The 24,854-nt window shown below is 37.9% G+C and overlaps 1 protein-coding gene across 48 annotated transcripts in view; it reads right to left on the bottom strand.

Moving 5' to 3' along the window:
- LMO7 (LIM domain 7) overlaps positions 1 to 24,854 on the bottom strand; it is a 196,362-nt gene that overhangs the window by 41,546 nt on the left and 129,962 nt on the right. For 15 of the 48 annotated variants that reach the window (XM_070519975.1, XM_070519978.1, XM_070519970.1 and 12 more), the window contains 8 exons: positions 18,479 to 18,509; positions 17,557 to 17,670; positions 13,363 to 13,561; positions 9,336 to 9,588; positions 8,117 to 8,395; positions 7,629 to 7,832; positions 6,061 to 6,777; positions 5,052 to 5,081 (listed from right to left, as the gene is read on the bottom strand). In XM_070519975.1, the coding sequence (XP_070376076.1) occupies positions 5,052 to 5,081; positions 6,061 to 6,777; positions 7,629 to 7,832; positions 8,117 to 8,395; positions 9,336 to 9,550 (1,445 nt within the window). In that variant the 5' untranslated portion in view covers positions 9,551 to 9,588; positions 13,363 to 13,561; positions 17,557 to 17,670; positions 18,479 to 18,509. Of the gene's footprint in view, positions 1 to 5,051; positions 5,082 to 6,060; positions 6,778 to 7,628; positions 7,833 to 8,116; positions 8,396 to 9,335; positions 9,589 to 13,362; positions 13,562 to 17,556; positions 17,671 to 18,478; positions 18,510 to 19,024; positions 19,070 to 20,418; positions 20,611 to 24,854 lie in introns of those variants that run through there. The other 33 variants (XM_070519980.1, XM_070519981.1, XM_070519982.1 and 30 more) reach the window with 9 other exon arrangements.

Below are 24,854 nucleotides of genomic sequence, written 5' to 3'. Positions count from 1 at the left end.
GATAACATTCTATCACTTTGATAAAGTCTTCCTAGCTATTCAATGCCCGAAGTGGTCTATGCTTCTCTTAACTCCTCTAGTGCTTTACCTATACCTTTCTCATGGTATTTAACACTCAGCATTATGGTATATGTAGTGCGTGAGCTTGTGTGCGTGTTTGGCTGATCTCCCTCACAAGTTTCTTGGGAAGAAAACGCATTAACACAGCAAAAGGCATGCAGGATATATTCATTTAACATCTGCGTTAAGAATAAGGTATATTTTATCATTTAATCAAGCAAAATAAACTAAACAGAATGTTTCTAATTTTTTGTGAGAAATTATGACCCCTCCCCAAAGTTTTATAAAGAAAGCTTTTTAGGATTTATTAAGAATAATAAGGAATTACATATAGAATATATGAGTACATATATGAAGTGATATGTTGTTGATCTAGCAATATAATATATACTTAACTAGGCGTGACTGTATATAAAGCAGATCTATGTGATTCTGAGAACATAAATTCACTGAAGTCATAACTGCAAAGAATAAGGTTATTTGAGCTAATACAACAACAGACTTACTAAAAAGAGGCAAGAAGAATTTTTCAGGACCAAGGCATAAGAGGAATCTGGATACCCAACACAGGAGGTTACATAGTTCCAGAACAAAAATGGAAATGCAAAGATTTTAATCTTTAGGGGGCGGGCGGAAGGCTAGATGGTATCGAATGATCCAGACTCATCCATGGGTGCTCATTTAGCCCTCGTCCTCCTGTACCGTAAAAACCTTAACATATTTTCAGAAAACATGTTCATCACGGGCAGAGGTTGCATCATCCTCCTGGTAGCCCACAGCACAGAGCCTGGCACGCAAGAGATCCTCAATATGAACAAAGTGGGCCAAACACCATCCAAAGTAGACAAGTCCCTGCAAATGGCAGGAATGTGAGCTCCTTTTGTTCCCTAGGGTATATAAAGTTACCTATATAAAGCCTGAGCACATTCCATACAGGCTGAGCCAGACATTGGAATAGGAAAGGAGGCGAGGGTTCCAGACCTGGCAGTGGCACCAATGTTCACCTCAGCCTAACTTCCTTTAACTTATCTGAGCCTTGATTCCTCATCTGCTAAGCAAGGGAGGGATTGTTATGAGAAAGGGGTAAGGTTATGTTGATTGCATTTCAATAACTATCTAGTGCTATACACCAACTATTCTTAGTAAGGCAAATATGATTGCATGGAATCTCCTGAAAACTAACTCCCAAAGCAGTTTCAAGTAAGAGAGGTCACCCCAGGGCACACTGATAAAATCTAGAACTTTCTGAGTGCAGGAGTCTTTCAGCCAAAGCATGAGGAATTCTTTCCTTCCTTATCAGAGTTAACAGAATAATATTAAACTTCTGAGGGTTTACTGTGTGCCAAAAACACAGCCAAGCAGTCTACATGGATTATCTCATTAGATGAAGCCCTAGTCCGGTTCTACCACTCACTAGCTGTATGTCCTCAGGAAAGCTGCAATTTCTGTTTCTCTCTCCACATCTCAAATGCACATAATACCTGTCTACCTCACAGAATTGAGATTAGCACCAGAGATAGTCCCAGCAAAATTGGGGAAACTATAAAGGACTACACAGCTCTAACATGTTTTGTAGAATAAATTAGTATTCATTGGCAAATCACAATTCTCTTACAATTCATTTACTTGCCACCTTTGTATTTCCTTATGTGGAAAGGCTCCAATTCAGAACTGCATTTGGATTTTTTCCAAAGGACACATGTCTAACGTTGCATTTTCAGTTGAACAGAATTTTGTAATAGCATTTAGGATAATGAGAGGAAGAAGGAGAAAGTTTAAGGGAAAAGATATAGATTATAAAACAAGGTTACTACTCCCACAATGCTGACCACCTACGACTCTCCTGGCACTTCTTGACTCGTGTTATGATGTGTATTATTTTAGAACTCAATTAGGAAACTTACATATGAATATCTAAAGAATAAGGGATCAAAATTTCTTAGCAAAATTTCTTAAATATAAACTCACTGATAGTCTTATACAGCAAGTAGAAATTACATAATACTAAGTTTGGGGTCCCCCACTTTCAGGGGAAGATATGAATATACTTACTTATACACCTCTAAATATATTTTCATCAGGTGCTGTGGGAATTCTGAAGAGTAATCAATACTAAAACCTGGGTAAGAGGCTCAAGAATTACAATAAACTAGAATGACAGACAACATAATAGAGATTTGCATTTATAGGTTTATAGTCTAAATCAGGGTGTCTGTACAGCAGCACTATTGACCCTTTTGGGACAGAAAATTATTTGTTATAGGGGGCGATCCTGTGTTTTGTAAAACATTTAGCAGCATCTCTGGCTATAAAGGCACTAGATGCCAGTAGCAAACCTACCAGTGTGACAATTAAAAATGTCTGCAAACATTGCTGAATGTCCCCTGGGGGCAAAATCCCCAGAAAGTAACTCACATTGGCTTTATTTTCCCTTCCTTTTTGCTGTCTTATGTGTACTTATAATTCCACAGAATCTTTTGGCCAAAACCTATAAGTGAAATATATGTGTCTTAGTTGTCTTTGATTGCAACTTCACCTTGAAGCAATGTTCATTTCCTGTTGACACTAGCAGTAGATTCAATGGCTTAATCATATTATAAAATTATAGCTATATACCCTTACAACAAATCTGTAATAACAGCTTCTGCCAAGGGGTATCATAACCAAATTTTCATATGTCATGGAACCATACAGACACCAATCCTTGCAACACAAAAGCACATGTGAGAAATGACTGCCACATACAAAGCGTTTTGCTAAAAATAAACAAAGTGACAGGTGTTAAATGCAAAATAAAAAGCAAGCCAGAAATTAATCTAAAACTTCAAAAGGTAATGCACATTTTTCTTTAACCTAGTCCTTGCCAAAAAGAAAGCATTCATGTTATAGGCAGTTATTTTTCAATCACAGGATGTTGGGCCATAATGATTTTCCAAGTAAGTATGCCAAGCTCGACAACATACATTATGTCCAGAGAAATATCACTTGTTTATAAACATTTATGAACAAGTTTATAAAAATGAAACAAGTTATAGACTAAAAGCCTATACTCAATCCAATTCAAATTTTTTGTTTTCATTGCAGATGAATTTAAGAAAAATATTGGTAACTGATAGAATAAATAGAAAAAACATCCTGTTTAATAGGTTTTGATTGCAAATGGTCTAAAATGCACTTGAGTTTTCTGAAGACACATTCATACTACTTTCCATTATTTGACAAGTCATGCATTATTCATCAGTCTCAATTTACAGACAGTCTTGCTTTGCTTTTGTTGTTACCTTGGCACTAAACTGCAAGGGGAACAGCCTTTACAACGAGTACTGTACTACACTAACAACAATCTTGAAATAGTCTACAGGAGGCATTTGCTGCTGTTCGCTAGAGCCCAGAAAAATCCTTAGCTTTCTGAGCTTTGGCATTTAGATTTCTCTCTTTTCTTAACCCAGTCACACAATATATCCCTAAGGAGGAACAATGTCTCCCTAAAGAGGAACATACAGTCATTGAAATAGTTCTAGGTGTTTGCATTTCCATCAAGTACTTGTACTCAGGGTACCAACATCCCTTTAAGAAAAACAACCTGCTTACATTATAAAGTCATACTTAGTTAACAAATGAAAATTCTTTTTCATTTGAAGTTATTTAAAATGCTTGAAGCTGCAAAGAGATTCTTCATTAAGTTAAAACAGCTTTCCCATGATGAACTGAGATTAGCAGATGCTGAAGCGTCTCGTTAAAAACAGCCTTGTTCACCCTCGCAGATGAGAATGCTTTAAGCACATGAGGAGCTGGATAGCGGATAATGTGCCTTTACATGGCACATCGAAAACATGCTCAGAGCCTGACTTTTAAAAATCAGTGGCTGAGTAGCATTTGCAATTAGTTGCCCATGGCTCAATTAGACCTTTGACATATTGATTTAAATAGTGTAGAGATCTTAGAAGTTACTAAAACTACTATCAAAATTACCAAAAGCTATCAAAATGAGAAAATCTTAGAGATAAAATAAATCCCAGTTGAGGAAGATATTTAGCTACTAAGGCTTAGACAAATTAAAATATTTGGCATACTTAAATTCTCTTCTTCTGTCTCAAAAACTAATATCTCTACAAAGTTATAAAAGTCTGGTGGAAAACATTAAGATGTAGCCACCTGGTTATCCTGCACTAAGAATGAATGATTCTACATACTTAGTGTGTAGTAAAAAGTAAAAGTATTTACTTTTAACTCAGTTATTCAAGAAACAGGAAATACTTCCAGAAAGTTATTTATGTATTTTAAGTCTCCCAGGTGACCAGAGTTAAAGAGCAGGCAAACATCAAGAATTAGTTATAAATATAGTCCTTGCAATGATATTGGAAACTCCCAAGATTTTAATTTCTGCCGTACTGGAAGGCAGATTTTGGCTCTATAACAGCCATGTTAGAACTTTTTACCCTAATCAGCAATCCTGAAAATGTTTCTAAATCCTACTAAGGGAAGGATAATACTCCTCACCATCCCAATTAACAAAGTTTCCCATGAGGTAAGAGTTTATAGATAATGGCAACTGCAAGCATTCCAGCCTTAAAGTAAATGCGAATATTCTTTTTATATCATAGATTTTCTAAAATATAGTTATTTGGGCTTTAACATCCAGAATTTTGGTCTATGTAGCAATCAAACACCAAAATAAATATAACTAATCTTAGACAAGGGCTTTTATTACTTTTAATCAACTCCTTAAAAAAAAACAAAAGGGACTGAATTTTAAACTTCTAATAAAATAAAAACTATTGCTGTCATATAGCACTTCATGCAATGGGCACTCAGACACACAAATATCACCATTAGATGATAAAAATAAGAAAAATTTCCTATTTTTTAAATCTCATGCACAGTGCATAGCATCCCCATTTAGTGACATGCCAGGAGAGAAGTGCAATGACACATTACACAAAGGGCAAGCAATATGCAGAGCTGTTTTTACTGTAAACCACAAAACTTACCCATTCTCACCATAAATCTTTTGAAAGAGTCTAAGAAATCAGAAAACCAAAAATTAAAAGTCATTTTTTCCAGTGTGTTAGTTTCTAAATGATCAACATCTTTAACATAAGAGTCTAACCAGGGATGAACAAATCTCAAAAGGTTGCTGTTTCAGTCGCATTCTTGATCATATCTCAAATTCTCATTGATCTCATAGCTCAAGGAATTCAGATTAAGCAAGATAAAGGGGTTCCTCATTTACTTTGAACCAACAAATCCATAGCAAAAAGCTTCCTGTTGTCAGGAACTAATGAAGTTAGATTTAGATCTACTAATTTTATGCAACCTAAGTCATATTTGTCCATCCCCAAGTTCAACAAACTGAACATTCATCAAAACGGCCAAGTCGCACAACATAAATGCAGACACTATTATCAAAATGGCCATAATTACATACATGTAAAATTTAGCAGACAGTAGATAACATTCATGCATTTTAATAAAGTTTGCACTGAACTTTACGCTATAAATTTGAGTCACACGTTGATAGTCAAAGAAACCCAGGTCAAAAAAAAAATCAAGACCGAATTAAATGAAATTTGCAATGCCATATTTTAAAGAAAACCTTTACAAAAAATAATATACTCCAAAATATGAGCAACATATAAAACCAAACTACAACCAGACTTCTTCAGCAATGCCTGGACAGGAGGAATAAAAGTCTGTAAATATAATTGGAAAACATTTTCACGAAACTTGTTGCAGAATTATACCAGTCTTCTTTAAGGCCAAAGGCAGGGTTTGTGTATAACCTTCTTAAGCAGGCCTCAATAGATGATTTAGAGATGTGCAAATATGGAATTGCACTTTTTCCACAAAATGACTAAAGGTTTCTCAAAGCAAAATCAATTTTTATAAGATGCTTCAAAATGGCACATGACATGCAGAGTTGGGCAATGATGTCATTTTCTCACAAGTTACGCAAGACCATCCATTACAAGCAAAATCCTTGCAGAAACACACTCTGACCTCTCAACCATCAGCCGTTTCTTGTGCCTAAGCCTGCTGGCCTCCCGGATGGCCGCCCACTTCTGTAAGTCAGCCTCACTGCAAGGACCAGGGGTGAAACTGATGGGAGAAACAGTAGTTCCCAGCTTCCAAGATTGGATCTTACGAGCCAGCATGTCATCTTTCTTCTGACGATATGAAGGAACTAATACTCTACAGCTATTACTTTTCTCTTTAGATGGGCATGTCCTTTCAAGCACACAGAGAAATTTTGCTTGGATTTCTGGAGGAAGAGTCCAGGGTTCAGGGAACGGCACTGGTTGGTATCTATCTGGGGCCCCTGACAGAGGCACCTCTTTCTTCTGTGCTGGAATTCGGCGAACAATCATATCATCTTTTTCTAGATCTGGAAGTACAAGTTCACCTTCTCTACACTGCAGAATTATATCTCGTTCTACAGGATCATCTTGCTCAGAAAACCTAAAGTCTTCAAAAGCCCGGAGAACACATGGATTTGCATGGAAAGCCCCAGTCCTTCTGACAAAGAAATCATCATTCTCTAAGTCAGGATCCAGGGCTGACATCCCGAGGTCATCTCTTGTATACCCTGGTACATAGGAGAGATTCTTTCTGCGTGTTATGAGCCTTGGGCCAGCAGTGGGATCAATTTTGATATTTGCTTCAGAAGACAAGATGTCATCAGAGTATGTTTGGAGGGCCTGAAGTAATAAAAACTGACTGAAGCATAGAAAAGAAAAAGGAAGGGAAATCTTATTAAGTTTGGAGAGAAAAGGTAATTAGGTAGCAGACCAACTAGCCAGTTACTATGGGTGAATTATCTTAGGGGGCCATAAGAGGGACTCTCACATGGCAGACAGACCAGGATTTAATGCCATCACTCGTGACCTTCCTGGATACCATTTAAAGAAAGAAGAGCAGAGTGTACTCCTCGGGAAGGGTGGGCACCATCTAGGCCAAATGATGGGGCTAGAACACAGACTGAGTACTCCTCCCTGAGACACACACACATAACCTTCTTGCTTTCACCCCTTCCTCGTTCCATTAGACACAATGACCTAATTCCCATCCCAGAGAAGCAGCAATGATGTAGGAAAGTTTCAAGAACTGGTCATCAAGCACCTTGCAATAGGTACAGGTAGTCAACAGAAATTTAAAAAATAAAATGCTCTGAAGCTTTGTGAAAGACCGTGATGAATCTTTTCTTGACATTTTCCCACCAGACTTGGCCATCACACTCTAAAGTTATTTCCTTTCTTCACATCTCTACACATAGCACAATCGTAAAATTAAGTCAACTTACTAAAGAGCATTTTAGAAATGGTTTTCCAAAAGAACTCACTATGCCATGTCTTACACATTGTGCTAAAGAAGATTTAATGCTACAGACTTCCAATCTTAAATGCTCACACAGAAAGCAATATGTTATATCTTATGCTTTTATACTAAATATTAAGTGAATAAGGTTTCATGATTCAGTGCATCATGGGCAGAGATTAATGTAGCAGCAGAAGCTGGCACATGGGTCGAAGGCCAGACTCGAAGCAGGTAGCTCGTGCAGACAGGTACACCTGGGCTCATCCGAAGCACCACTGGTTCTCCCGGCTGCGTGGGCGTCCCGGGAGGCTACGGCTCGTTTGGTAGCCAGTTCCAGCAGGAGTGAACGTTTTTGGCAGTTGCTGTCTAGCCTATGCTTTGCTTTTTGTATTCTACTAAAAATGGCAGAGCTTCCATCAGAGCCTGAATCCTCATCCTCAGAGTCTGAATTCTTTCTACTGTGGAGTGACACAGAGAAAGGGAGAAGGAAGAGAAGAAGAAAGATTGGAGAAAAATATAACTACTAAAAATAATGTCAAGCTATGACTACAGATAGAAGATGGTTTTTTAAGATGAAGATCCTAAGGTTTAATTCTAAACAGAAATTTTTTCCAGTTACAGAGGTTCTACTGATGTTGGAGGGAAAATTAACCCTTCTTTCTAATAAAAAATGCACATAGAATGCACCCAGCCAGGGTACAGAATGAACGCCAGAATAACAGAAACATGCACAAAGACAAACCTGAATCCCTGAAATTCTTTATACCATGGTCTATACGTTTCCCTCTTTATTCTTTTCCAGTTCACATCTTCAGGGATCCAACATTTGGGAAGAAACTGATCAAAAGCATTCCCTGGGTGTGGCATGATCGGACTTAGCTTTCGCACATAAAGATCATCCTTTACAGTGTTGGGTATGCTTGCCTTTTCTTCTTCCTCTTCCAAATAACAAGAGAAGTTTGAAGTTTCTTGTGCTGTTGGCCAGTTCTCCACGTTTGTGCCCCATGTTCTCCTCTCATTACTGTTCAAAATATCCAACCAGTTAAGTTACTGTATGAGCAATTTGTGACACAGAACACAAAAGGCATGCTTTCTGGCTCACAAAGTTTACACCACTGTGAAGGAAGCAAATTAGTTCCCATTCTCATCATTACAGCTCCTAGAACAAAGTTAATGCATTATAACAGCATTTCATTTTAATTAGAGAATAGCTTGACATACAAGGGCCATAAGATGTGTTAAAAGAAAGAGATAAATCGTAGACAATTTGGGGTGTTACTTTACATATCAAAATCAACAGCATAATAGACATTCCAATCCAGGAGAAATTTTTCTGACCTCGTCAGTTCGTACATCCCAGTGACTAAACGGTCAGCAGGAGAAAATATTTGTGAACAAGAGTTAAGAGAGATGGTTTTCGAGAGGAAATTCTCAGGCCTCCTTTTCACTTGGAATCTACAGTTGGCTAAGTCATCCAAAATTACATCGGGCAACATTCATTCATCCTTGGAGTCCGAGCCACTTTCAGAACCACACACCTGACAGGAAGCTGGCTTTGAAAAATCACACTCTGCTCTGCTAATTTGATGGGCAATTAAAGGATTCTTTTTTGTGTCCACTGCGATCAATCAAGAAGGAAAAAAAAGGGAAAAAATAACACAGCAGGGCTCACAATGAACAATGTAAGTCACCCAGTAAGCTGAAAGATACCAATAAGCCAAAAGCATACATCTAAAAACAAGAACCGGCAAATTATACGCTGACGTTCTAAAATGGAAGAAATATCTTCAAGATACCCATGACTAAAAATATAGGTAAGAAAAAGTATTTTCATTAGTGAAATTGAATATATTATCTATGAAATACAGTTTAGGAACTATTGCTTTCACATTTAAATATCCCACCAAAATCACACAGCATACTGAATTTTAAAACTCAATCATCAGATAACATCCCAGTACCTTGGAAATGTTCCATCTCCTTCTGGATAGGCTGGGCTCGCCCAACTCCTTCTGTTATCCTCATTTTTGTCCAGCTTCTTCTTCCTCAAGGGTGCCGGCACATAGGATGGCTGTCTACTTTTGTTGGGTAAAAAACGATTGAACGGTAAAGCAGACTTTGGTTCAATAGATGAAATCCTTCGATAGGACATATCATCTTTATTGTAATTCTGCATTTTGAATATAAATTCAGAATCTGTGTCACTTTCGCAACCTATAAAAAAGACACAAGAATTTGCTTTACTCTCCAGATTATTCATCTAACTGAAACCCACACGGCCTGCCTGCTCTGTCTTTCCCTTGGAAACCCAGGGCTCTACTGCTAACTGCAGAGAATATTTTTAGAAATCTGTCATGAAGTTGTGATAAGATCCATTAGGAGGAACTGGCTTTGCATACTGGAGGCGCATGCGGTACATTCCTCTACTGTGCACATTCTAAGCAGAAAAAGTCCCAATTTACAGCTGAACCCCTTTTCTTTTCAATCTTCCACGTCCTCATGATTTTGCACAAAATCTGTTGATGGAATACATGTGAATAAAATCTAGCAATTGAGCCAAAGGCACCTAAAATGAGATTTAGAAGTAACTCAAAGGAAGGGCCGGTCCAGTGGCCTAGTGGTTAAGTCCACGGGCTCCACTTCAGTGGCCCGAGGTTTGTGGCTTTGGATCCTGGGAGCAGACCTATACCCCTCATCAAGCTGTGCTGTGGTGGCATCCCACATACAAAATAGAGGAAGATTGGCACAGATGTTAGCTCAGGGACAAGCTTTCTCAAGCAAAAGGAGGAAGATTGGCAAGAGATGGTAACTCAGAGCCAATCTCCCTCACCAAAAAAAAAAAAAATTTTTTTAAGTAATCTGAAGGAAACAGTAATTTAAAATAAGGCATGTGCTCATCTAAAATTTCTCTGAGGCAAGAGATAAGGGAGGACATAGAAAGAAAAGTGAAAAGCACAAGATCACAAAGGGTTTGATAGATTCTTGTGAGACCCCTATAAGCAAGAATCATAGGTTGGATACAAGATTGGACCAAATGACTTTTTTTCCTGTGTAGATCATTATATTTCGATTTCTGTGTAGATTACGTCATGTTCACCACCCAAAGACTAATTACCATCCATCACCATACACATGTGCCCAGTTATTCCTTTAGCCTTCTCTTCCCCTGCAGCAAATGACTTCTCAAGTCCCAAAATATCAAGTCTCACGCCTAACCATGAACATAAAACTCAAGGCTTTTTCTGAGGGTGGCTATGGAAATACAGGGGACCTTGGATTTTGATCCAAAACCATTTAGACACAAATTTGAAAGTACACACTTTATACACCTCAAGGTCAGATAGACACAAATACTAATCTGTTCTCTTAAAAAAGTAAGTCTGCTCATTTAAAGATACAGGAAGAAAAGAAGGTAAAAAACAGCTTGGTCCAGATCCAAGCTGACTTGTCTCCCTTTCCTGCTCTTATTTTCCTCCTGCCTCTGTGCATTTGTAAAGAAAGTTTGCAAATGTTGCTTGCCTCCCACCAGGGCTCTCTCAGAGGCTGACTGTGCACAGTACTGAGTGCCTTAGCCACAAGCTCTCACAGAGAACACCTGCAGGGTTAACCTGAGCTCAGGGCGGTCATGTCCCCTCCCTCCTGCCTGGCAGGAATCTACAGTAAATAACATTCAGAGTAGTCTACAGGAAGCGGTTTAACACACAGCTCTGAAACCGTGAGACTGGAACAGGGTAAAGGCGAGTCAAGGCAAAAAGGAAAAAAGTACAAGCAGCTATGACCAGGAGGATTCACAGTCAACCTGGTGCTTCATTCTTAATGCCTCCTAAATAAAAAATACATTTTGGGGGGATAAGAAATGTCTCAATGATTCTTGCCAAAATTTGCACATGTAAAATTTTAAATACACAAAGAGATCCCTCTGGCATGTAATTTTAAAGTTAAAATCTTTTTTATTTTTGAGTCCAGTACAGTACTCTGCAGAGTAGGCAAATATTCTTGATAAGGTAAGAGGTTTCCTACAAAACTAAGGAATTTGACTTTACAATACTATTAACCTAGAAACATACCCCTAAGCTGTGATCACGAATTGGGAACTACAACCTGGTAGGTAGCAGAATTTCAATACAGTGATCACAAAGATGCTTTATCCTGGTGGTCCCAGGCTTTTCATTTTCTTCTTCCTTATTTGTAATTACCATAAGTCTTCACTTCCACACTCTCCAAGCAAGGTCCACAACTCCTTTCCCAAGATCAGGAAGCCGTGTGACAATGACCCTCTGCTTTTCGTCACATGTACCAGGCACCCAGTCCAACAAGCATCTGAGGATAGGACTTTGATCCCACCCCACTGTGCCACTGCTTTTGAACTGACTGAAGTGTGTATTCTCACATGCCTTCAAGTTTTATCCCTTTTAGTCTTTATTGGCCAGATATAAACTCAAACATCGCATGTTTTAGGTTATTCAATCAGGACAAAGTAACACAGTGGGTTGGGAATTTTGGCCTCTGCTTTTACAAGTTTAATCACTCAGATAAATTATAAACTCAGATTCGTTTCCTCAAAACTACTTTAATAGTCGTCTGGGCTATGAAAATGTCACACCCAGATAGCAAACAGCCAACAAATGCAACAGTAATTATAAAGGTTAACTCTCTAATAGCCGTTCACTTTTTAAATTTTTCAATGCCACTACTCCTCTAAAAGCTAAAGAACTTGGGGTTTTGTTACAATATTTAATTTTATTTTATTTTTGAAAAACAAACTCCTTGTGCCTTACTTGTATGTGAATTTATATCAGAAGAACAACAAATAAAGATTAAATTCTAGTTAATGATTGCATGCTGAAATATTTAGGACAAGTGTAAGATACTCTGAAGTGCCTCAAAAATAAGATAGATAATTAACGCATAGAGAGAGAGGTAAATATGTGCTAAAGCGAGCTCAGTAAAATGTTATGGTAGAACCAGGTGGCCGGTACATGGGTCTTCACTATAAAATTCTTCGAACTTTGCTGATGTTTGAAATTTCTTATATTAAAAACATTTGGAAAAACATTTTAAAATAGAAAAGTAATAATCAAAAATAAGCAAAGTAAAATCCCTAACATCTAACACAAACTCACAACCGTAACACTCAACTTTTTCATGTTGGGGGTGGAAGCACAGAAACATTTCAAGAAACTTTACTCGTGGTTTCAATCTAGTCAAATTTGAATTACTAGAGATGTAGAGTCAGAAATTTCTCACACCACCCAATAGCCACAGGAAGAAGATTTGCATTTAAATAACTGATTTGACCATAATATGCAATTTTGAAAGAAAGTTCCTTCTCACAAAAGAATGATTTTCATTAACATGTTCTTTTCACACTCTGTCCTGGGTCAGCTCTGACTCTGACAGAAGTAAAAGATGTTTTCAACACCACACTAATATTGTTACTTAATCTGTCAACGTTTAGCATAATATTCTATCATGATAAGACAATCATTTCTTCTCTTGGACACAGATACTTATAAGAATATTTTTCCTGTTTTTCCGTAAGAGAAATTTATCTTTGGGGAAAAAAAGAAGGGAAGAAAGACAATTATTCAGGAACTACAAAAGACTTTTACAGAATTTTATTTACTTTCTTTTTTATGTTTAGATATATCAGTTAATAGGCCTCATCTCATACACACAGATTATTAAACTTGAATCTGGAAAGAAAATAATCAGCATAGATTATCATTGATAAAACAGGTCACAGTTAACTATTTCCTCCCCAGTCTTCTCTAAAAATGGAAGAAAAAAGAAGTGAAACCTATTACCCCTCTAGTGGTGAAATAATGAAGAAGGAAGGAAGGAAACCCCAGTCTCTGTGAAAATCCACTTCCTGGTGAAATTTTTGCCCAAGAGCTTTTGCTCCATTTTTCTATTCTCTCCTGTTCCCAATTTTCTCTTAATATGTGAACAAATAAAAATAAAATGACAGTCAAGAATACAACTCACCTTCACGGCCCCCTCTCAGCGTGATATCAGAGGAGCAGCTTGTGAATGACCTGGACCCCAAAGAGTCTAAGCTTTCGAAAGAATCTTCTCTCTTATAATTGCCTGAAGCAGCAGGAAATTCTCCCCGTTCAGAACACCAGATATCACTGTAGCCACTGTCCCTGCCACTCCTTTTCAGGCAGCTGGAGTCTTCAAGGGCCTAAAGAACAATTTTTTACAGAATAGTAAGTTGGCATAAACTTCCAAAAATGTAATCAGTCATTACTTGTTTGTTTGCACAGCTCAAGTCGTGCTTCATTTGCTAAGTCAGGCAATGAGATTTCTTTGTTAAACATAAAAAAATCTGATAAAAATCAGTACATAACTCTGTAAATGTTTTCCCACAACTAATACTTGGCACTTGTGTCACAATAAGGAGGAATTCAATATTTAATAAAGTAGCATTGTTTATTTAAAAATAAGGAAGGGGAACATTTTAATAAAAGAAAAGGTAATAATTAGAATAACATTCAAATGCTAAAATCAATGAAAACTTACTGCCATCTGGTAATAAACATGAAAGGAGTAAAGAGAAAAGTCAATTTTAATTTTGATATCCAAAAGGAGATAAGTTAATAAGATTACATTAGCCTACCTCTGGGAAATATTTGGGGTGGTTTATGTTAAATGAAAAATCATAACAGTTAAAGTTCTTTAACAACAACAAAAAGTTTAAAAAAAAAGAGACAGAGGGACAAGGACAGTAGGCACACACTTCACAGAACTCATTTATTTTCACTGATTACGAAACCTAAATCTGAACCAAGGAAAGCAGACTTGTTTGCTGACATACAAAACTTTCCCCGAGTCTAAATAAAATAGTTGTTTGGCTCATGTACGAGATACACAGAAATATGGCAAATGTTATTAACGATAGATTTATAAATTATATAGAACTTACTCAAAATAAGCATTTTTAATTAACATTCCTCTATGAAAGTTAAGCGCAAACTACAACTGGACTTGCTAAAATTAGGATTTAAGTAAAATTTATAAAGCCCTTAGCATATCCCATACACAGAAATCAATGAGTATCTAAAGTCTTTTTTTTTTTTTTTTTACAGTTTTATGGGCGTTTTTTTCTTTTCTTTTCTTTTTCTTTTGAGGAAGATTAGCCCTGAGCTAACATCTGCTGCCAATCCTCCTCTTTTTGCTGAGGAAGATTGGCCCTGAGCTAACATCCATGCCCATCTTCCTCTACTTTATATGTGGGATGCCTACCACAGCATGGCTTGCCAAGGGGTGCCATGTCCACACCCGGGATCCTAACTGACGAACCCCTGGCCGCCGCCGAAGTGGAACATGTGCACTTAACCGCTGCAGCACCAGGCTGGCCCCTAAACTCTTATTTAACATGGTGAAAGTAATTTTGTCAGTGTAGAAATCAGGAATGTACTTTCAGATGAATTTACTAATACAGAAACAGTTTAAAGAACCCAGGAATTCCTAACAACCAAATGTAATATGTGAACTTTGATTAAGTCATGATTCAGATAAAACAAGCTATGAAAGATAGCTGGGAGACAATTGGGAAATCTTGAATAGGGACTGGATATGAGATAGTGAAAAATATTTATGAATTAAGTATAATAGACATCGTGGTTACGTGGAAGAATATTCTTACTCTTAAGAGATGCATGCTGGGTATTTAGGGCTGAGATATCTGCAATATACCTTGAAATGATTAGGTAAAAACAGAGATGGATAAATAGATATGTAGATCGATAAAGCCAATATGAGAAATTCGATAATTGAATCAGATGGCACAATTATTGTACTATTGTGCTTTTCTTCCTACTTTTTAATTATGAATATTTTCAACATATGAAAAAGTCAAAGAAGGTTTACAATGAATAATTAGCAGCTGTCTGGGGCATACGTTTGGCTAAGACTGGATCTGTCAATTCATGGTTAGATTGTTTGAGAAGCATGTGAAGCACCAATAAGGTCTATGGATTTATGTGAGATTTCATACGCTTTAGATGAAACTCTGGCATTAGAGTTGACATCCTGTCATGAAAATGCAAACGCCTACCTTGGACCCTATTTCCAAACAGATGGGGAAGCTGAGCCTAGTGCTGGTACAACCAAACTATATTCTCAAAATTTTTGAATTTTTACGTTTTTTTTAACTTAAAAATCTAAATTTTTGATTTTTTAAATTTTAAGTAAATCTTTAGATCCATCAGTTTTCTTAGACACATATCTATTGAAGCCTTAGAGTTCAACACACTGAGAGACGATTTTTGACCTCATAAATGTTAAAGTTACTGATGACGAGCCACTTCAGTCATAAAATAAGCCACGTCCAGCCCTGGTGCCCTTTTTCCTATGTAGATGATTTCACTCTGATAATTCACCTGAAATGAGTCACCTCCAACTTACAGGATGACTCAGATGCAAAAGCTTACCCCACGTATTTTTTTTTTTTTCATATTTTAGATTAGCCATTAAACTTTATCTAGTTAAATGGGAAAAGTTTGATGAACACAATGATTTTAACAGAATGGATGCAAAACAGATCACATATTCAGATATCTCTTACATTATTATCTCATCATAATAATGGAATGGAACCACAACTACAGTTTTATCAATAATTCTTTTGAACCTACTCTGATTTTGACACTGGTGGCAGAAAACAGCCTTTAATTAAACATTTGCAGCACCAACACTGTACTAAGATTGTTCAACCTGAGTCAGACTGCCATAAAAAGGACCAAAGGCTGTAAAGAGAGCACTAATACAGGAGCCAAAGTCCCACATTGTTTTTAACTGGATGTTTTCTTAGCTGAAATAAGTGGAAGGCAAGGGCTCTGCCTGTACCCAAAGGCCCCGCACATTCGTCCCTCAGCGCCTTACCCTCCTCCATTGCAGTGACCTATCTGCTTACCTCTCTCCATCAGACAATTGTGCTCTGTGAGAATGGGTCATTGGCCTTGTGTGAGTGTTTTCCCAACACCTAGTACAATGCTTGTGCATGATAATCTCTCTACTACAACCTGCATTAACTGATTTTAAGGAATTTGAATAGAGTGTTACCAACTCTTTACAATTCAAAAAAATTAAATTAAAAAAGGAATACCTGAACCTTTTAGGCTCTATAATCTCATCTTTCTACAACATATGTGGGTGAGCTGTAGCGAAACTATTTAAAGATGAAGGTAGATGTAAGACAAGGTCATCATTTTCATCCCAGCCTAAAATTCCTTATCACGGTACCTAACATTTATTACGTCCTTACAATGTGCCAGAGACTAATGCTAAATACCTTATCGGTACAGTATCATTTAGTCATAAAAACCCATGAAGCAAATGCCATGAATTAAATGGTGATAGTATTTTGACTACATATTTTCTTCTGAGCACTGCAAATTCCCCTAGATAAACATCTCCCTAGAGAAGTTAATTTTCCCATGTGGATCTCATAAATGAAGATTTGGCGGAACTACGGTCAGCCACAGCACTTGACTCTCCTCAAAAGATAAGTATTAAAAAGCTGCAACCCTGGTTCCAGAATAAGAAGGACTAGACTAGAAATGTGTTTAAAACAAAAGATTCTAACTTAAAAAGCCTTACCATGTTTCACATAACAGCATTTACTACTCTTTAGGAAACAGAAGCAATATGGCAGAACTGTGGGGACGTTGGAGTGCGGGCATTAGCGATACAATCACCCACGGCAAGAAGACATTCAGGTATACAAACTGAGTAACTTCCACACATTTTAATAGTCCTGAAGCACCTCTCTACTACAGGTTGAGTTCATAACGAATGTAGAAAGAGTTACGTTATATAAAGTGTCTAAGAAAGGAAGCAAATGAGTATGTCATTCAGTTACCTAAAACTGAGATAAATACCTATATCCTATACCCTGGGAACTGCTCTGAAATAGACTCACTTACTCCTTGGTGGTGGCATACAAAGCCAGCAAATGAGTAACAATGCTCTCTACTCAGCCCAACCTAGAGGGAAGCAAAGATAGTCAGAGCCACCATATTTGTTATAGAAGAGGAGAAGAAGGAAGAGAAGTGAAAGAAAAACAGGAAAGAGGGAAGGGGGAAAGGAGAGAGAGAGCAGGGGAGGAGGAAGCGAAAGAGGAGGAGAAGGTAGTAGTGTTACAGCAGTCGTCTCATACAGATGCAGTTTCCTTACCTTAGTCAGAGCTTGTCCCAGAAGATTCTCAAACGCTTTCAAATTAAGATAGGGACCATTATAGTAGGGGTTACTTTGTGCTTTTCTTCCCAACCAGTACAATGTTATCAAAACCTTAAAAAAATTTCCATGAAACAATAAGATCAGTCTATTTAGCAACTAACTGCAAGCTCAAATGCAGGAAAGCACTCTAGATAAACGATAGCATTCTATCAACAGTTGAAAGTAGATTTTCTTTTAAATCTATGAAGAAGGGTCATTGAAAATGTTATTCTTCTTAGATTTTCATTTCTGAGCATATTCTCAGACCAAAAGCCCAGTTCCCAACAGGTATTCATGTACTCTATCAGTTCATATGAAGAAGGAAAAAATTTATAAGAGGAAAACATAAATTAAACTTTTAAAGCAATCAATATTTTTCCAAACTTACGGAATGAACACTTAAAATCAATAATTCTCAGCTTCCTTAATAAAGATATTGAGCTCTTATGTTTTTTAATAAAGCTGTCACATTTTTAGAAACTCTTCTAATTGCAAGTTGATCTAATATGCAAAATATTATAGAAATAAGTCTACTTCGAGCTACTACTCAGAGTTCTTAAACATTCAGTGTTTTCCTTAAAGTCTGATTTGGTGGTTTCTGAGTTACTATCCTAAAGATTCTGAAGTATGTTCACCTGCCTTTCCCACATTACTAACATGAAAGGAACCACTGCCTAGGTTTAACCTTCCTTTTATACCATGAAGTCACAGAACATTATGTCTTAACCATATTTAAACATCAAGTTTGTGACTGGCTGGTTTCTAGCAAAAATTCCATTGGAAAAAAAGATACAGAGTATATCAGATATTTTTAGATCCCACTGCCTTATTGCAGAACAAGTAAAAAACCATTAATAATGTTCCATTAAATATATCTTACATTTTTCACTCTCCTGTCAGTCTCTTCTTGCCTGTAAAAAAAGAAAATATCTATTAAGTAATATCTACGAACCTTAAATTATTAATTATTCACTAAAAAAAACTTAATTTTAAAGTCCTATGAATATTAATACCACATGGAAGTTCAGAAACCTTAGACTGCATATTATCCATCAGAAGAATTTTCCATATTCATTTCATGAAATATAATGGTCAGTTTTATAAAAAGCAAGGTTGTCTTTTTCTCATTTTATTCATTACAGTCTTATTTTTAAAATGCATTATTTGTATTTTTTGTATTTTCATTCTAAACAATGTTCAAACCCAATCAAAAGGGGGTGGGGTGAGAAATCAGTGTGTTTCCATGGCAGAAAAATCGGGAAACAGAAATAAAAACCTTAAAGAGGAAAAAGAAAGAAAAGTTTTGCACTGAATTCTCTTTTCCATTGTCCAAGGAGGTTTCTCACCCAAGTTCTGCAGAACAAACTGCTCAGAGACCAAGAATCTGCAGATGTTGAAAAGTGGAGTTTAAAAAATAACCACTAACCTCTGCCTGAGAGATTTCACTCTATTACAAGACTGAGTTTTTTCCCTCACCTGTAAAATGATATTTACAGGAAAAGTTAAAGAGGTAGATGTCACCACAATGCTGAAGAAGCAAAAACATGAGTTAGTTAACAAAGAGGGGGGTCACCCTAAACTAATGTGCCTTCCATCATTAGTGACACTTAAAACAGGATCATTTTTAATTCAGAGAGACATAGGAACCTGAGCTAGAAGACCTCTAGGGGGGCATTCCAGTCTAAAAGTCATAAGCAGAATATTTATAAGGTAAAATATATGTACACACAAGTTATGTGTGTATATAAGCCATGTAAAACATATATATAGCACATATATACACATAAAGAAACAAAAAGGGGAGAGAAGGAGCACACAGAGACAAATATTTACCTTGGCTTTCAAAGAATCAATGAGATAGCTACGACCATTCCTTTCCATAAACAAACATGAACTGAAATAACTGTAAGAACAACATGCACCTCCCACCCCCTCCAAATAGTGTATCAAAAATAAAACCCACAAGCTCTCACTTAACTTTTAACCCATTTGGTAGTATCTATTCAAACTGAATATATGCATATTCTATGACTCAGTAATTCACACTTCTAGGTATATACCAAAGAGAAATGCTTACATATGTTCACCAAAAGTCATGTGTAAGAACATATATAGAAGCACCATTCATAATAGAATAAACTGGAAGCTCCACATGTCTTTAATAGTAGAATGGATAAATTATGGAATATCCATGCAATGAAATATTATATGGCAAGGAGAACAACTGCAACTGCCTGCAACCATATGGTTCAATCACACCAATAATGGGAAGCAAAAGCTAGATAGAGTGCAGACCGTATTATTCTCTCATATCAAGCACAAAGAAAGGCCAAACAAAGATATGATGTTAGAAGTCAGGATAATGGTTACCCTTGCAGGGAAGGATGGAAGTGACTGGAAGGTGGGGGCTGCTGCTAATTCCCTATTATTTTGATCTGGAAGTTGGCTACCTAAGTGTGTTCCATCTCTAAAGTCTTTGAATTGCATACTTATAATAAATCCTTTTCTGTATGTTTATTATACTTCAAAAAAGTAAATAGAATAAATTTCACAGCCCAAGTGCTAAAATTGTAGCTTATCTTGATTAAAAAGAAAAACATTTAATTTTAGAAGTAGTAAGTGGGGGAAAAATCACTAGAAACCAACAACGAAAAATAAGTTATAAAATATATAGCCTCTTTTTATATTAATGACCAACATACACACCTCAGAAATTAAATACACCAAAGCACAAAGAACCGTCAATACTCAATGCAAAGGATATACAAAGGCTGAAAATCAACACCCTATTAAAAGTAGTTTGTTTTGCATTGAACTTACCATAAGCACACTGAGGGCAGAAGGAAAAGGAGAGCTCTTGAACCCCTGACCTCCTTCCCACAGCCTTCTCTAAAAGTTCTAATCCAATACACTCATTCGCTATTTACTTTATGACGATAAAACAGTCACCAGAAATATAAGATATGGCCTCTTCTGTAATAAACACTCACAATAAGCAGTGACCTTGGCACTAGAACCTTTTACATTCCCTTCTAAATATGAACATTTATAACACACTCTTGAACACAGTGATACATAGACCAGCCAAATTAGTGTCCTAGCACTGAAATGTAATGCCAGGAATTCAAGTAGTCAATGATTTGCTGGAGTCAACAGAGGCCACTCTGACACACAACAAACACACCCCACTGCATGTAAGTCAGTCACCAGGTGGCTCCTTTGCCTGCCACAACCACAGGGCACAACCCCAAGGCCTTTTAAACAGAACAAGTGGGAGAGTGGAAGGGAAGCTCATGGCCATGTAGACTCTCCATGAGCCAGTCAAGGTACTGCCCAACCCATCAGAACCAAAAATAAGGTAGACCTATCTCCAAAAGTTGGCCAATTCCTCCATAATAAATATTTTGAGAGTTGATTTGGTATAATACCACATTTAAGAACTTGGGCTTTGGGTCAGAGCTGGGTCCCACTAGCTATGTTCATCTGGGCAATTTATTTAACTCTCAAAGCTTCAGTTTCCTTCTGGAGAAACTGGCAATAAGGACCTCTAGTTTAATAGATTAGGAGGAAATGTACACGGGTACTTAGCAGATTCCCTAGCCTCATGGTAAGTGTTCATCAACAAGCAGCTGTCACGATACTGTAAGGTATGTAAGGGCAAAGCCCATCTTATTCAACAAGCTAGCCACAAAGGTTTCCTAATGAAGCCATGCTGGACCCCAATGTTTAAAATTGCAACCAGCCTGCCTGACACTCTGCATCTCTCATCTCAGCTTTGTTTTACATATTTATAATGATCTACTGCATGCATTTATTTATTATCTGTCTCTCCTCCACTAGAAACTAAAAGGATCTTTGTGGTTTTGTTTATTGCCATATCCCAAGTGTCTTAAGACAGGATCTACTACCCGGCAAGCACACAAGAATATTTTATTAAAAATGCCTAACACACTGGGCCGGCCCAGTGGCATAGTGGTTGAGTTCACGCGCTCCACTTTGGCGGCCTGGGATTCTCTTCAGATCCTGGATCAAAGGACGAGGGAAATAAAATTCATGTAGATGGTCTGGCTCTCTTCATGAGGTCCCCTGCCAGGTCCTTCTGTGAGGAGCCAGCTTGGCTACGAGAGCAGGCTCTGGGGTCAAACCTCCTGGGCATGAATTCTGACTCCACTTTCACTAGTGGTGAGACATCCGTCCTGTTATTTAACTCTGTCTCCATCATCTCAGCTGTAAAATGGTAACAACAGTACCAGTCTCCTCGGCCTTCGATGAGAGACCTGAAGAGTACTTAACCCAGGTTAATCAAGTAAAGGAGACATTTCAGGACTACCTTCCAATTATCCATCTCAACCACATAGTACTGGAGGGAGGGAAGCGGCTGAAGGACAGTTAAGTTTCCCCACACATCAAGTCTTCCCCTCCAGAAGAGACATTTCCATGAAACGCAATTCAAGACACTCATGTTATGCTTTCCTTGCCTTCTGCCATGGAAGACTCTGAACAAGGGTAGGAAACTATTTCTTAAATAAGGTCAAACAAAGGGCAAAGCAAACTGGCATGGTACAGACATGCATCACATAACAACATTTTGGTCAATGACAGACCACATATATGATGGTGGCCCCCTAAGATTACTACCATATAGCCTAGGTGTGTAGTAGGCTATAGCATCTAAGTTTGTGTAAGCATACTCTGTAATGCCCACACAACGATGAAATCGCCTAACACATTTCTCAGAGTGTATCCCATCGGTAAGTGACGTGTGACTGTATTACTGTCATTGTCTAAACATCCATGCCAGCACAAGCCAGGCCTCCTCACTAATCTTTCCTCGGCCAGGGCCTGCCATGGCCAACACCTTTAAATTTTCTGAAAGTTCAGAATGAGAGAAAAATGTGCCTACTCAGCCAAAAATCTATCTCCGCCATATCTGATAGTATAGTTTGGGAAGAAAGTATTAATGGATAAGATTATAGTTTTGTTATAGTTTGGTACAGCCAGTTGTGTTCTAGGGTTTCATTAAAAATATTGCCAAACGTCTTTTTTCATCCAAGAGCTAACTCTGCGCCCACATGCGTGCACCTATCACAGCCTCTCCTAGGCTCTCTTCTGGTGCACCGCAGAGAGATGCAGCTATACCTGACCCATGCTTGTATCCCTGCATCCAATCGCAGGCCTGGCTAAGAGCAGCCAAGCATTCAAATGTTGATATTTAAGTTACCTACCGCCACTCACAAAGCAAGCTCAGTAAATCAAGGACAAAGAAAGATGGAGAAAATTTTCATCCAAATAAGAATAAAGCTTCATGGAATTTGGAACAGAATCCCACTTCTCTTTTTATGCTTCTCTCCCATTTCTTGGTCCTCCTTTTCCTCAAGGTAGCAATTTTCTCATTTGCAATACTGGAAGGCCCAAATTCCCCATGCTCTATCCTAATATCATAATCCCCTAAAAATTGAATTATCCATGCTCCCAAATCTTCTTTCCTCCCCAAATCCCAGTCCCCATCCTGCCCAGTCCAATCCCTGTTAAGATCAAATACAGTTTTCTGACTGAAATATTAAATAAAGAAGCACTTGTGATTAAAAATTCATATTCGGAGGCTGACCTAGTGACACAGTGGTTAAATGCGCACGTTCCGCTTTGGGGGCCCAAGGTTCACTAGTTCGAATCCCCGGTGTGGACATGGCACCGCTTGGCAAGCCATGCTGTGGTAAGCGTACCGCATATAAAGTGGAGGAAGATGGGTATGGATGTTGGCTCGGGGCCAGTCTTCCTCAGCAAAAAGGCAAAAAGAGGAGGATTGGCAGCAGTTAGCTCAGGGCTAATCTTCCTCAAAAAAAAAAAAAAAAACTCATGCTGGGATTTTTGATAGGGTGGGACTATTTTTGCCCCAGGTACCATGGGGGAAGATTTCCCCATATCCTAATAGGAAAGATGAGAAGTTTGGCCCCATCTGCCACCATGCAAGCTTCTCTGGCTGACAGAATCTGGAATTCTATAAGAGACTCAAGTATAGCTTCCTACTTCATCCAGTCTCCTCTCTGCCGAACACACACATCCTTCCATCTTCCCTAATCCTCCAAGCCCTATAGCCCCCTTGTCTTGACCTGGAATAAGCTTCCACCTCTATTCCTCAGAACACTTGCAACTCACTGGGTGATTATGTCCCCAGGCCTCCACTTCCTGATGTTACTTCCCAGAGCAAGGCGTGGATTCTTCCCAGGGACCCAACCCTTCCAGAGATAGTTCTAGCCCTGCCCTGGGTGGCACCAGCTGACCTGGATGTTGCCTCTTGCGAGGGGGGTTTGATGTTAGAGGAGCTGGGCCCACAAGATACTTGGTCCCTCTCCAAGCCACTAAGTAATCTCTGCTCTCCAGTTGTTGCTTATGAAGTCTGGCCACCTGTTCACAACTCAAAAAAAAAAAAAATCAAGAAATGAGATCCTGAATCATGATTTCATAAGCAGTCACAAGAAGAAAATGTGTAGACAGCATCTGGTTTAAATCTGTCAGATATGTATGGGGTAAGGGGGAGGTATGTGTGGCAGTGGGAGACAGTAGAGACAATCCAAAGCAGACGTCCTGCTCATGGCAGAGCAGTGGCATCATTTTTATATATGAAACAAGACAGTTTTCCTCCAAACGAGAGGAAAGGAGGAATCCTGAGCAACCCCAATGACACTAGGTGAAATTTGAAGAAACATAGTGGGAAAATAATTTCTAACACTACTGTCTAAGGAAAGGGCCTGTTTTTATTCCAAATACAGGAATCAAGAAGGAATTTAGGAATATATCAGATAATAGCTCATTTTTCTATTTAAACAGAAGTTTTATTTTTCTATTAATGGGAGCTCATCCATTGCATTATTTAAAATAGAGCACATACCACCATTTTTCTCTAATGACTATGTCAAATAGATGGAGGGAGAGATGTGTGAATAAAAGCTATAGATGAATTCTTGGAAGACCGCACTTATTCCTTCCTTCTCTCAAAAAGTAAGCCACATTTTAGAAAAAAGAAAAATTGAAATTCTTCTTTCCCTCCCACCCTCATCTCTAAAAATGAAACTGTACTCCATTTGACAATCCTCCAGGAATGTTAGACACATGTGACTCATAGCTTTTTATCTGCCATTGCTACAAAACGCAGCTCTACCTGATTGTGGAAACTATAAACATGACACTTGAAAAAACAATACTATATCTGGGGATAATTAGTGAGCACAAATAGATAAACTTGACGATTTCTGTAC

This window comes from Equus asinus, chromosome 11 (genome assembly GCF_041296235.1).
Source record: "Equus asinus isolate D_3611 breed Donkey chromosome 11, EquAss-T2T_v2, whole genome shotgun sequence".
Taxonomy (NCBI): Eukaryota; Metazoa; Chordata; class Mammalia; order Perissodactyla; family Equidae; genus Equus; species Equus asinus.
Note: the sequence above shows the minus strand (reverse complement) of the source record. Positions and strands in the feature narration are given on the sequence as shown.